At 44.8% G+C, this 14,176-nt stretch overlaps 1 protein-coding gene across 2 annotated transcripts in view; it reads right to left on the minus strand.

Moving 5' to 3' along the window:
* Positions 1-7,270: 7,270 nt before the first annotated feature.
* LOC123363683 (peroxisomal carnitine O-octanoyltransferase-like) overlaps positions 7,271-14,176 on the minus strand; it is a 40,693-nt gene continuing 33,787 nt past the window's right edge. Inside the window, exons 14-17 of one of the 2 annotated variants that reach the window (XM_045004951.1) lie at positions 11,716-11,794; positions 10,253-10,346; positions 9,979-10,098; positions 7,271-9,497 (exon numbers count right to left, since the gene is read on the minus strand). In XM_045004951.1, coding sequence (XP_044860886.1) covers positions 9,377-9,497; positions 9,979-10,098; positions 10,253-10,346; positions 11,716-11,794 — 414 coding nt within the window. In that variant the 3' untranslated portion in view covers positions 7,271-9,376. Of the gene's footprint in view, positions 9,498-9,978; positions 10,099-10,252; positions 10,347-11,715; positions 11,795-14,176 lie in introns of those variants that run through there. The other variant, XR_006576859.1, reaches the window with a different exon arrangement.

The following is a 14,176-nucleotide window of genomic DNA, read 5'->3' on the forward strand; positions in this document are numbered from 1 at the left end:
GTCCTCACATGGATCAGTAACTGGTTAAAAGATAGAAAACAAAGGGTAAGAATAAATGGTCAGTTTTTACAGTCGAGGGAGGGAAATAGTGGGGATCTGTACTGGGACCAGTGGTGTTCAACATATTCATAAATGATCTGGAAGAAGGGGTAAACAGTGCGGTGGCAAAATTTGCAGACTATACTTAGATTAGATGTCTACGGGATAACATGATGTGAAGGTTAGATTAGTTTAGTAGGTGCCGTGCTGTTCCTGGCAACTGCCATGCTGTCCTTGCTCTGGAGAGCTCCCTGTCTGTTTCCGTCTGTGTCCTCTAATATAACCTCCACCTGTCCACTATATTTGAGGGGTTTGGGGACTCTGCAGTGATGTTCACAAACATTTCATCCTGAATTTTCTCTCTTCTGCCCCTCAAGTTAGCCAGCTGCTCAATCACTGATAAAGGCCCTGTCCTGGAGGGTCTGGGCAGTCAGGTGTTGTGGCTGTAAGAGTAGGAAAAAAAAACCCCAAAGTGATTATTGTTCATATTCCAGCATTTCTGACTTTGCCTTCCTAAGATTCTTCCCAGTCTTGGAGAAACCTCAGAGATGGTAAGTGGTGTGTGTATGAAGAGAGATGCACTGGGATTTTTGTCTATACAGTATATAATGTTTGACTTTGCTGTTTTACTTTGGAGACTGGGGTTGTGAATTTATGTTCCTAGTCTGGCTTTGCCTTGGAAGTGTTTAAATGGTATTGAAAGAGTTAGCAAAGGGCATCAGGGGCGATTTGGGTAGTAATCCCAGCTCAATCCTTCTTTTCCTGTAACCTCTTTCTCAATAAACTTGTTTTGTACAAAATGGATGTTTTTATTTTTCAAATCTGCCACATGGAGGGGGGGTAGCTGTTGCACCATTTTGAGCTGAGGAGCAGTGTGTGTTTGTGAGGAGGGTGAGGGTGTTCACGGGCAAGACAGTGTGATGGGGTGTACTAGCCGCACAGTGGTTCAGCAGGACTTAATCCTACTTTGTGGGCTGAGGAAGCCACATCCCCTTGGCTCTGCTGGGCATGCTCCAGCTGGAACATAGATATAAAAGGGAGCAGTTTGGCTCACTCAGCACTAACTGCTAAAGGGAATGGAGATGCTCTGCAGGTTCCTGTGGAAGGACTGCCAGCACTTCAGGATGTGGAGGCCAGCTAGATGGTGATGACCTATGACCCCCTCCCCTGGCACCCAACACCGCAGAGGGAGGAGAGGCCATGGGAACCCCGAGACAACAAGCCATGGAGGAACAGGTAGGAAGTAACCCAGAGGAACTTAATGGGGAATTGGTCATAAAACTGGGGCTTAGCCCAGTGTGTTTCAGTAGGTCATGCAGACGTAACCGAGAGGGCAGATTTATATACTCTGGCCATTAGGCCACAACACCTTGGCAGAGAAGGTAGTTATCATGGGTAGCGGGTGGAGGCCCCTCTTTGAGGAGCCCTGGCTCCATCCCTTCTGCCTGCTCCCTCCTCCCCCCACTGGTGTAGTGCAAGAAACTGCTATCAGTAGGAATTGGCTACATCGGATAGCAGTTTTTTTACAATCCTTTACATGTGAGTAACTACAACAGGTAGCAAATTCCTACAGATAGTCGTTTCTCACACTACACTGAAGCTCTAAGCACACCCTGACCGGAGGAGCCCCGGGCCGGGCGAAGTCCCAAGCCCCCCCGACCGGAGGAGCCCCGGCCCAGCTGTAGTCGTTCTGCGCTTTCCCTCCCCAGACACCAAGCCACCCCGAGAAGCGTCTCTCAGATGCTCCTCTGGAAGAAGCATTTGATATGCCCCAGGCAGGTTCTGGGGCGCTGAGGAGGTGGTATTTTCTACTCACCTTCCTGGGTTCATTAGTAATCTCCCTGGAGTCCACAGCCGCCCTGGAACCTGCATGGAGCACAATAAATCAAAAACTTCCCCTCCCCGCCCCAAAACCCTGCAACTGGGGGTCCAGCGGCTGCAGCTTCCCTGGCCTATTATACCCGCCGCCCATGATAGTTATATTGACTCTGGCCACTGGGCCACAACAGCCCCAACTGAGAGGGCTGCTTTATGGACTCTGGCCATTAGGCTACACCGCCCTGACAGAGAGGACAGTTATATTGACTTTGGCCATTAGGCCACGCAACCCTGGCCGAGAGGGCAGTTATATTGACTCTGGCCATTACGTCATGCAGCCCTAACTGAGAAGTAACTTGGTGTTCAAAGAAGACAGATTGCTAGGCAGAGATGGGCTCCACCTAATGAAGAGAAGGAAGAGCATCTTCGCAAGCAGGCTGGCTAACCTAGTGAGGAGGACTTTAAACTAGGTTCACCAGGGAAAGGAGACCAAAGCTTACAAGAGTTAGAAGATTCGAAAAATGACCAGTGAGGAGTATAAAAATATTGCTCAGACATGCAAGAGTGAAATCAGGAAGGCCAACTCACACTTGGAGTTGCAGCTAGCAAGAGATGTTAAGAGTAACAAGAAGGGTTTCTACAGGTATGTTAGCAACAAGAAGGTGGTCAAGGAAAGTATGGGCCCCTTACTGAATGGAGTAGGCAACCTAGAGACAGAGGATGTGGAAAAAGCTAATGTACTCAATGCTTTTTTTTCCTGTCTTCATGAACAAGGTCAGCTCCGAGACTACTGCACTGGGCAGCACAGTATGGGGAGGAGGTGACCAGCCCTCTGTGGAGAAAGAAGTGTTTCAGGACTATTTAGAAAAGCTGGACGAGCACAAGTCCATGGGGCCAATTGCACTGCATCCAAGGGTGCTAAAGGAGTTGGCAGATGTGATTGCAGAGCCATTGGCCATTATCTTTGAAAACTCATGGCAATCGGGTGAGGTCCCGGATGATTGGGAAAAGGCTAATGTAGTGCCTATCTTTAAAAAAGAGGAGGAGGAGGATCCGGGGAACTACAGGCCAGTCAGCCTCACCTCAGTCCCTGGAAAAATCATGGAGCAGATCCTCAAGGAATCAATTCTGAAGCACTTTGAGGAGACAAAAGTGATCAGGAACAGTCAGCAGCATGGATTCACCAAGGGCAAATCATGCATGACTAACCTAATTGCCTTCTATGATGAGATAACTGGCTCTGTGGATGAGGGGAAAGCAGCGGATGTGTTATTCCTTGACTTTAGCAAAGCTTTTCATATGGTCTTCCACAGTATTCTTGACAGCAAGTTAAAGCATGGGTTGGATGAATGGACTATAAGGTGGATAGAAAGCTGGCTAGATCATCAGGCTCAACAGGTAGTGATCAATGGCTCCATGTTTAGTTGGCAGCCGATATCAAGCGGAGTGCACCAAGGGTCAGTCCTGGGGCCGGTTTTGTTCAATATCTTCATTAATGATTTGGAGGATGGCGTGGACTGCACCCTCAGCAAGTTTGCAGATGACACTAAACTGGGAGGAGTGGTAGATACACATGAGGGTAGGGATAGGATACAGAGGGACCTAGACAAATTAGAGGATTGGGCCAAAAGAAATCTGATGAGGTTCAACAAGGACAAGTGCAGAGTCCTGCACTTAGGATGGAAGAATCCTGTGCACTGCTACAGACCAGGGACAGAGTGGCTAGGCAGCAGTTCGGCAGAAAATGACCTAGGGGGTTACAGTGGACAAGAAGCTGGATATGAATCAGTGTGCCCTTGCTACCAAGAAGGCTAACGGCATTTTGGGCTGTATAAGTAGGAGCATTGCCAGCAGATCGAGGGACGTGATCATTCCCCTCTATTCGGCATTGATGAGGTCTCATCTGGAGTACTGTGTCCAGTTTTGGGCCCCACACTACAAGAAGGATGTGGAAAAATTGGAAAGAATCCAGCGGAGGGCAACAAATATGATTGGGGGCTGGAACACATGACGTATGAGGAGAGGCTGAGACAAGTGGGATTATTCAGTCTGCAGAAGAGAAGAATGAGAGGGGATTTGATAGCTGCCTTCAACTACCTGAAAGGGGGCTCCAAAGAGGATGGATCTAGACTGTTCTCAGTGGTACCAGATGACAGAGTAATGGTCTCAAGTTGCAGTGGGGGAGGTTTAGGTTGGATATTAGGAAAAACTTTTTCACTCAGAGAGTGGTGAAGCACTGGAATGGGTTACCTAGAGAGGTGGTGGAATTTCCTTCCTTAGAGGTTTTTAAGGTCAGGCTTGACAAAGCCCTGGCTGGGATGATTTAGTTGGGGATTGGTCCTGCTTTGAGCAGAGGGTTGGACTAGATGTCCTCCTGAGGTCCCTTCCAACCCTGATATTCTGTGATTCTATGAAACCAAAAAACTTTTAAGATGAGATTCTCACATTCACTTTTCTCCAGGAGCTTGGGCTTTAAGAAAAACAATTATCACAAGACTTGCCATAAGTTACTGAGTTACTCACGTAAAACAACAGGAAATATCTTAATTAAGGGTGAGGCACTAAGATCCTTGGAGATGTTAATCTTGCGTTAAGACACAGTGACTATAAGCATAATGCAAACTTTTCTTCTCTATGCTCAATGGGTACACAACTTCAGTTTTCTAACTGAGAAAAGATTTTTTTTAAACTTCTTTATGGAAAAAAAATAAAAAATCCTACCTTGAAAGAAGGCTCGAAATATCACTTTGGGAACTGTATAAGCTAAAACAGAATAAAGCATTCTTATTCCAGAATAAGTGTGTCCACACGGTGAGTTGTACCAATATAACTCTGATATAATTATACCAGTATAAATTTCCCCATGTAGACAAACCCTACATTTTCACTTGTAACCCCTATTTGAGTCATTTTCCCCCTTGTGGTTAAGACAACAGAATTGGTTACACCGTGCAATTCCTGGGACTAAAATAGAAGGAGTTCTGTAGGTCATGCGTCTGGTACAGTAGGAGGGGTGTGGAAACTTTTGCCACCCCCAAAATGCTCTCTGCATAATACACCCAACAAGTAATATTTGTTTGCCAGGAAAGACTCAGTGTTTTCAACTCACTCAATTGTATCGCAAATCTCTCAGTATTTGTTCTTGATTTTTAAGGCCCAGCTTCTGCAATCATGCAATTATGTGAAAATTCAGCAGTCATTAAAAAACCTTCTAGCTTCAATGGTTGGGGAGAATAGCTTGAAAATGTGACCAAATGCACCCAAAAGGCTCAGAAACCAGATGACAAAAAAGAACTCACAATATTATTGAAAAATCTCATGAATTATAACGTCATGATCTCAAGATTTTTGGAATTGGCAATACTGAGATGTGGCCCACTGCTGTCAATGCAGGTTTCTTTGTTGTTTTAAAGTGAACTTAGTGCTTGTGAAAGATATCAGCCTGATTTCCTTAGAACAATGGCAATGCAAGCTTTCCATCACTTCTTAAAACTGACCTAGAGGAATCACTGAGGTTTGGTCAGTCGCTGTGCCCTTACAATACTTGGTCACTCTGCCAAGACTGCCAACAAGGGTGCAAGTTGTGATGATGATATTGGTGACATGGACACCTATGCACTAGCAATTGGCCTGAGACAACCACATTAGTTCAAACATGCAGCCAAACATTCATCAATATTAACAACTTTCACTCATTGTCAACACAGGCTAGATTTAAACCAGGAAGCTACACATTCATCCCATTGAGCCGTCCAGCCCCACATTTCTCACTGGTATATTTTAATTAAATTATAAGATATCAGATTAGATACCTCACTTACCGACAGCTGTAAGGGGTTTCTCTGCACTGCACTTTTAACTTATTTGGCAAGTATCTTCTGCTTTGGTAATTGAACAAGTTGTCCAAGAAGCACTGGATAAGCAAGACAAGGTCACACCTGTATTGTAATAGCTCATCACGTATCCAGAAAGCTGACAAGATAGCAGTAATCCAGAATGGAAGGATTGTAGAAGGAACACATCAGCAACTCTTGGCTGAAAGAGGTGTCTACTATTTTCTACTTCAGTGGTTTTCAAACTTTGTTTTCTGGGGACCCAGCTGAAGAAAATTATTGATGCCCGCGACCCAACGGAGCTGGGGATGAGGGGTCTGGGGTGTGGGAAGGGCTCAGGGCTGTGGCAGAGCGTTGGGGTGCAGGCTGTGGGGTGGGTGTCAGGAAGAAGGGGTACAGGAGGGGGTCTGGGCTGGGGTTGCAGGCTCTGGGGTGGGGATGAGGGGTTTGGGGTGCAGGAAGGGGTTCTGGGTTTGGGTGGGCTCAGGGCTGGGGCAGGGGATTGGGGCATGGGCTTACCTCCAGCAGCACAACCGGGGTGAGAGGCAGGCTTCCCCCAAGTCCTGGCACTGAGGACCATGCTGCGCCCCAGAAGCGGCCAGCAGCAGGTCTGGCTCCTAGGCGGAGGTGCACAAGCAGCTCCGCAAGGCTTTTGCCTGCAGGCACCACTTGCCCCCACCGCCCCCCTCTCTTCCAGCTCCCGTTGGCTGGTGCTCAGGGGCAGCACGCAGATCCCCATGGACCACCTGCTGGCCGCTTCCGCGGCACAGCGTGGTGTCGGAGCAGGTAGGAACTAGCCTGCCTCAGCTGGGCAGCACTGCCGATGGGACTTTTAACATCCCGGTTGGCAATGCTGACCACAGCCACTGGGTCGCTGAGCAAGGCGACCCAGTGTCTTACATGCCACAACCCAGTACTGAGTCACAACCTGAACTTTGAAAAACACTGCTCTAGTTAATGCTCCAGCTGGACCATGAAACATGAATTAAAGGCAGTGCAATATTTCTGAAGTGTGATGGTGCATTTGTTTCAGTATTTTAGAAACGACAGTATTACCCATCAATCTTCCCTTTGCTTTCAGAAAAGGCCTGTAAACAAAAGAGGTCCTGTTAAACCCTGGAAAGCCAAGAAACACTGAGCCAAGCATATACCAAAGTCCTCAATTATTTCATAATCTAAACATTTAGGCCTGCAGCTCCAGCCACGAAGAGTTCTGTTACTAGCTCTGTCACTGTTTTAACCTGTTGTCACAAACTGGCCCTGTTTCCCTCTGGATGGACACAAGTTTGTTGTGAATGGATCCCACTCCTAAATCCCATGTACTTCTAAGCCCCCCTGGGTTGGGTAGTGACTGATCACTGTTCCCAGCTCTGGATCGCTCAGGCACACTGCCTGGTACAGACCTTGTACAGGTCACTCTTCCTGGGCAGAGGGACAGCAATCTGGCCACCTAAACCTCAGAACCAATGCCCCACCTCTCCCAAGCCCCCTGTTGCCTTCTCTGAGTCCTCTGGTTTTCTAGTTATGCCCTTCAGGGACAACCTGGCAGCAAAGCAATGAACACAGGCTTAGCAAAGGAATTCTTAACCACAACCACTTTATTCTTAAAGCACAAGCAAATTACAGATCCATGGAAATCAACAAACAGCCCTGAATGCAATCCCCCTGGTCCAATCTCACCCTGTCTGGGAGTCCTGGTTCTGGTCAGTGTCCTCAAGCAGATACTCTCCTGCTGTCACTCTCTCCAGCAAGTTCTGCTTACAGGTGCCAATGGTATGGTCCTCTGTTAGCAAAGCAGCCACCTTTTCAAAATAGCCTCTATCCCATTTCTATGCATGTTTTGGCTGATGAAGTTCCCAGCTTCATTCCCCACTCCTCCCCCAACTTGTGTAGATAGTCAATGGCCTTGCTAGTAAAAACCCATTTTTCCAGAAAGGAAAAGTAATTCAACATTGATGGCTCGCACTGTTTACCCTTTTGAGGTGTCCCAAAACCTAGCATGACCACAGAATGTCCTTATCTTGTCAAGATTAGATTGGTTTTCAACACCACCTGGATTTCTTAACCCAATATGGAGGTTACAATACACTAACAGTTGCAGTAAAGGTTACAATCACAAAATAGATTCACAAAACATGAAGTGTACAATTTGGCCAGAATAAACACTCAATCTGTTACACCTAGTATTCTAGCAATTGTAGTGTCTGCGTGTACACAGCACATGGGTATGAACATATCACGGTGGTCTAACAAATAGGGCACTGAACTGCAAGTAAGAAGGACTTGGGTTCTGCTCCTGCCTGATTGTTGATCTGCTGTATAAACTTTGGCAAGTCATACACCTCTCTTTCTACTCAAACATTTTGTCTGTTTTGATTAACTCCTCAGAGCAGGGATAGTCTCGTCTTATGTTTATTTTAGAGCACTTAGAAAAGTTGGCTATTAAAGAGTAAGTTAGTGTCAATGTTAACTAAAGTGATGCTAACTGCACCATTGTAACATGGTAACTACCACAATGAGGTTTTGATCTCAGTGAGAATTCTAGTTGCTCTACTGTAATAGAAACAATAATAATTCCTGACTTCTCCAGGGGCCCCAATACCTCCAGAAGGGCAAACAGTGGGGATTTTAGAATCTGTGTTAAGTCAGCTTCATCATCTGGACACAATAAATTCCCCTTTTGGAAAGTTTGGTTGCTATGCATCAAGCAGTATAGATATAAACCAATCAACCAACATGAAACAAACTTTTTGGATTGTTTTATTTCTAAGAAGAAATTACAAAGTTTAACAAACAAAAGTCTTCTTTAAAATCCAAAGAAAGCTTAAAATCCTGAGAGTTTTATCAGACTATACTTAGTGCCAGCTTTAAATTTGCACTTAATTTCTGTTGAGCAGCAGTGATATTTGTAGTTATTTCATCACAAGTATGTCATCCTTTGGAAACTTGCAAGTAGCCATCCTAGTTTCGTCTCTTTATTTTGAAAAGGAACCATCTTGAATTTAAAAGTATTTTTCAAACTATAGTGACCTCAGCCTTCACCTGAGAAACTAGTCTCTATTCACAAATAAGCTCTTGATTTGAAATCATCCCAATGGTGAAAATGGAAGACAGCTAATAATAAAAATTATATATAACTTGAAGAGTCTGTTATTCTAATATTTCTCCTTGATTCTTTCACAAATGAAAAATCATAAAAACAGTCACCAATGTCCATTGCGATAGCACCATAATGTATTAGCACTGGAATGGTTACTGTGAACTACAGAATAAGTGCACCGTAGAAATAAACTTCACCGGATTATCACGTACTCTATCAGCTACCATTAGGAAGGTTATAAAAACAAGCCATCACAAATTCTCCAGTTTCCAAAAATCACGATAGTCTGATACAATTGCATTGTTGAGGCATAGTTTAATATTGCATAATTCTACGCTGATCATTTGCCATAGTTTGCATTGTTGGTGCAAATGGATATATTATTCTTAAAAGAAACTTGCATTGCTGCTGCAATAAATCTCTTAAAATGGACAGGTTTTGCATTAGTTCTGCTTAACGTCTATGCTGAAGTATCATTAAGTGTTTTACATAGAGTTTAACGCTCTTCGTGACAAGCATTTCATTTAGCAAGTACCAGACACAATAATGCACAATATGTGAAGGCACAGTAACGTCACTATCAACTCTACAGATGGGCTGTGGCCATTAGTTGTATCATGTCCTGAAGAGACTGGAACAAGTTCTTACACAGCATTTCTGCATCGGTCTCTGGGCATGATTTCCAGGCAGTGCAGGTCACAACAATTCTATCAGTATAAAGGTTAACTAGTTATTTTAGATCATGAACTTTAAGCGCATCCCCACACAAACTATAAAATTATTCGCTGAAATTTTGAAACATGGGTGTCTAAATTGGGCACCTAAATAACATTGTCTTGATTTTCAAAGAAGCTAAACATCCAGAGCTCCCATTTACTTCAGTAGGACATGTAGGTGCTCAGCAATTCTGAAAATCAGGCCACTGTAGTTTAGATGCCGAGATGGATTTAGGTACCTAACTTTAGTCACTTACATTTGAACGTGTTGTCCATATCTTCCTTTACTGCAACTAGCTTTAAGATTCTGGATATTCTCTCTCTTTCTCTCCTATTAGCTGTGAACTTCCTTTACCTTCGTGACATTGATACAATCGGGCAACGTAAAAATGGGGAAGAAGTTCAGATAAAAGCTTTACACAGTTTTCTTCGGAGTGATGCCAGGCCCAAGAAGGTGAGAAAATACCCTTACCTGTCATCTCTGATTCTATAGAAAACGCCATAGCCATGATGTATCATGGGGACTGCAGCTCCACCAATTTTAGTGTAGCCAACCAGGCTAGTGGAAAGCACAAAATTTCCACCTCCCCCACTGTGAAGTAAAAAAAGCAAATTGTTTGATTTAAATTAGTATTAAAAAGTGGAGCTAAGAAATACAAAATTATTGGGATCAAGAGAAGGCAAATGTGATAAACCCATCAACATCCAGAGGTTTGACTTGCATATAGGACAAGACTAATAATTACCTTCTAGTGAATGCAGGGTCTGTGAAGAGTTCTGGCACAGGGAGTCCTTCCTCTTTTGCTATGAGTAGGAGACCCAGAAAATGACGGTCAAATCCTGTCAAACAATCAAGAAACCTCATAACTGAGAGAAATATCTAGTTCTTCCTGGTCTGGACAATGGGAATTTCAAATGCTGGACCCAGAACAGATCATGGGAGAGCCCTAAAAAGAAAGAGGGATCCAGACTGCAGCACCCTGAAGCCATCTCCGAAATGTGGTGTCCAAAGAGGCCTTTGCATTCAGCCTACAATGGAGATAAAAATACAGTTTACCTCATTACTAGCCCCCTCCAGCTCCAGTGAGAAACATCTCTCCTTTCACGCTAGGAGGCAACCAGCACTGTCTGGGAATGGGCCCAAATGATCGAGGGCACAGACATGCTTTTCTTCACATGATATGTTCTGACACTCCCTTCATCCATCTAGCAATGGATGTTTTGAAGGCCAGAGCATTCTAGTTGAGTTCATCATATAGATGGAAAAGACTCTCAAGATCCCGCAAGCTTGGCTACTGAAAGGCTGTATCTAGAAAGGATGAGATTTCAGACTAGGCAAAAACTATTGTGCTGCACACACCCCAGAAATCTACTCTGGGCTCCTGCTAGGTCTGGGTGGCTTTTCAGCACGGGTGCGTGGCTGAGGAAACTAAAAATTTTTGCTGCTGAGCATGCAGCCACTTAAGCTAACCAGTAGGAAATGCTGAGGAGAGGGGTGTTGCCCAAGCCCTGCCCCTTAAAGTAAGTTAGGTGCCTAGCCTCAGGCCAGCACCATCAGCTCCTCCTCTTCTATATTTTGTGTGGGGCTTAAGATGGTAGGCATGCTCTAAGGTGGCCTCTGAGCCTGCCAACCAGATGAGGCCATGAGCTAGGCCGGGGGCACAGCTAGTTTGAGCATTCTGCTGGGGCTTAGGTGCTGAGCAGGCTGATGGCATCAGGATTTAGGCAGTGTGTGAATGCCCAGCAGTGGATTTTTAGGCACTCAGAAGAGTTTACTGCAGAACTTAGGCACTTACAGGGTTAGGCAGCAGCTGAGCTGGGTTTTGAGGATCTAAATCTTGGACTTAGGCACCTATGTGGCAGTTAGATGCTTAAGTCCCCTTGTGGATCTAGCCCCAGGGGACTGGAATTAAACGTCCATGGTTAGGACCCTAGCTCCCACTCTCCTCTACCCTCACTCCCTCCTCCCTCCCCGCCCCCATGCACCTTCCCCCCTGCAGGACAAAGAGAGGCAACACATAAGCTAGAAGGAAATGCCAAGGGGTATAAAAAGGCAGGGCTCCCAGCAGAAATTCGTAATATTTCGGTTCCCCTGGGTGGTCTTACATTACTCAGACTGACCGAGTAAGAAGCCGGAGAAATCATATTAGCACAAAGTAAAACTCCTTTTTCAGGCACAAGAGAAAATTAGTCGTTAGAAAGAAAATACCTTTTCCATTCTCGCACTCTTTCATCATCTTGTTGTGCTTTGCAAATGCCTTTAGCATCTGTTGCTGCCGTTTATGAGACTGTGTTAAATAAGAAAAACAAAACCAATCCAGTTGAATATTACAACAGACACAGATAAGCAAGTTCCTTCCTTCCACAAGCTTTAGAGCTTAAGAAGAGACGAAAATTTAGGAGCATGGAAAAGTTACATGTGTGCCTTATGTCTCATTTTTTAATTCCTGTGATTTATTTATTTTTCCTGAACCCTGTTTTTTGCACAGGAGCTCTTGATAATTTGTTTCCTAGGTCTTACCCAGTCACCTTCTGTGCAGAACAGTTTTCTAAACCTTAAGCCCCTTCTCTCCCCCCCCCCACTAATGACAGAAACTGAAGGAATTGAAAATGGTCACTTTAAACTAAAGAGATTAGATACAATACCTTTCCTACACTAGCACCAACTTTTAGAAATACATCAGACAGTAGCGCACATGACTGCATTTCACAGACATGGAACTGCATGTGGAAATCACAAAAGTGAAAAGAGAAAGCCAAACGGAAATAGCGAAGCGTCTCACTTCATTGCTCTTAAATTAAACATGCATAGCAACTAGATGCACAAGGAGGGCTTAAGCACCAAAGTGTCAGTTAGGCAGCTATGTCCAATATATGGCTACCACTGGCATTCACAAAACCACTGTTCAGCTGCAGCCTAATCCTATAAGCACCTAAGTTTCCATCACTAAAGTCCTTAGACAGAGGGGCAGCCTGGCCAAACCTGAACAGTGCTGTGACCCCATGTGCCAGGCTGCACTGCATAGAGAGGTACCGGGCCCAACCCAAGTTGCTACTGCGGGGGAGTGCTTGGTCTCCACTTGCAACGGTAATTTTTTTTGAAAGGGTGGGGAGGCCTCAGTTTCAGATTTTGGCTTGGGCCCCCAGAACCTCTGTATGGCCCTGACTATGCATTCCCTTGCTTATATCGCCTGGGCTCAGAGACCACCTTATAGCACAACTACTGTAGCCGTCCCCGCACAAAATGACAATGATGGTGCCCTTCCCCCACCCCCAATATCCCGTAGTTAGAGTACTCATCCAGCACATGGGAAACCTGGGTTCAAATCCCAACTCTGCCTAATTCAGAGCAGGGACTTGAACCCAGTTCTCCCACATGAGTCCCCTAATCAGGAGAGGGTTCATGTCTGTGAATCCCAAGCACAGATTGGTACCCAACTCCTTTGAGGAGCGATGTATAGGCCCCAGCCCTCTCCTCAGCATTTCCTACTGGCTTGCTTATGCAGTGCTCAGCTCAGCATGATAGCATCTGTGAATCACTTTTTCTCCCCACACACTGTAGAGGGAGCCTGGGCGCCTAATTTGGAGTTTGGAGCATTGAAGTGCTCTAGTCCCCCTTGTGAATCTAGCCCAGAGGTGAGACACTGAAAAGAGTTGCCATAAAGCCGAGTGCAACAGATTGAAAGGGGAGCAGATTGATCTTTTAAATGGATGAACACTAGGGAAGCTCTGAGCTTTATTACGTTATTAAAGATTCTCAGATAGACTGGCTCACTGCTAGGTTCCAACTCGATCTGCCTGGGCAAAGCTCTATTAACTTCAATGGAGGATCAGATTGCAGGATCCAGGCCTAAGCTGTTGTAATTAACCATGAGTAAATACAGAAATATAATAAAATACCGGGGGCAAAAGCCAACAGCATTAGTAGAAAGGATGTACTGAAAGAAGAACAGAGAGGAGTAAGAACAAATAGCTAGAGATTTAAAAAAGTATACTATCAAATTATATCAGAGGACAGAAAAATAAGAGAACAATAAGCCTATTAACATGATAGCAAAGCAAGGATAACTTGGTTATTGAAAAATAATGACTTATTTGCATCAACAGAATATTGGCAATGCATCCATAAGAATGGCCATACTGGGTCAGACCAATGGTCCATCTAGCCCAGTACCCTGTCTTCCGACAGTGGCCAATGCCAGGTGCTTCAGACGGAATGAAAAGAACATGCAGTCAAGTGATCCATCCTCTGTCGTCCACTTCCAGCTACTTGCAAACAGAGGCTAGGAACATTCAGAGCATGTGGTTGCATCCCTGCCCATCCTGGCTAATAGCCATTGATGGACCTATCCTCCAGGAACTTATCTAGTTTCATAGGTTGACTGTACATTGTTTGAAGAAGTACTTCCTTTTGTTTATTTTAAATCTGCTGATTGATGTACTTGTGAGTATTAATGAGGAAAGACTGGAAAAAACTGAGTTTATTTAAACAATGGAAACAGCTATATAGCCATCATGTAAAATGAGGGGGCTACTTTTGTGGATGATATGAAATTAGGGGTAAGTCAAGAAGCTGGAACTGTTCAGTTACCTTTAGAAAGTCTTTTCATACAAGACAGGTGCCATGTAACTGGAAAACAGTTCATGTATAGCTCAAATGTAAGAGAGGG

The sequence above is a fragment of the Mauremys mutica genome, chromosome 2 (assembly GCF_020497125.1).
Source record: "Mauremys mutica isolate MM-2020 ecotype Southern chromosome 2, ASM2049712v1, whole genome shotgun sequence".
NCBI classification, from domain to species: domain Eukaryota; kingdom Metazoa; phylum Chordata; order Testudines; family Geoemydidae; genus Mauremys; species Mauremys mutica.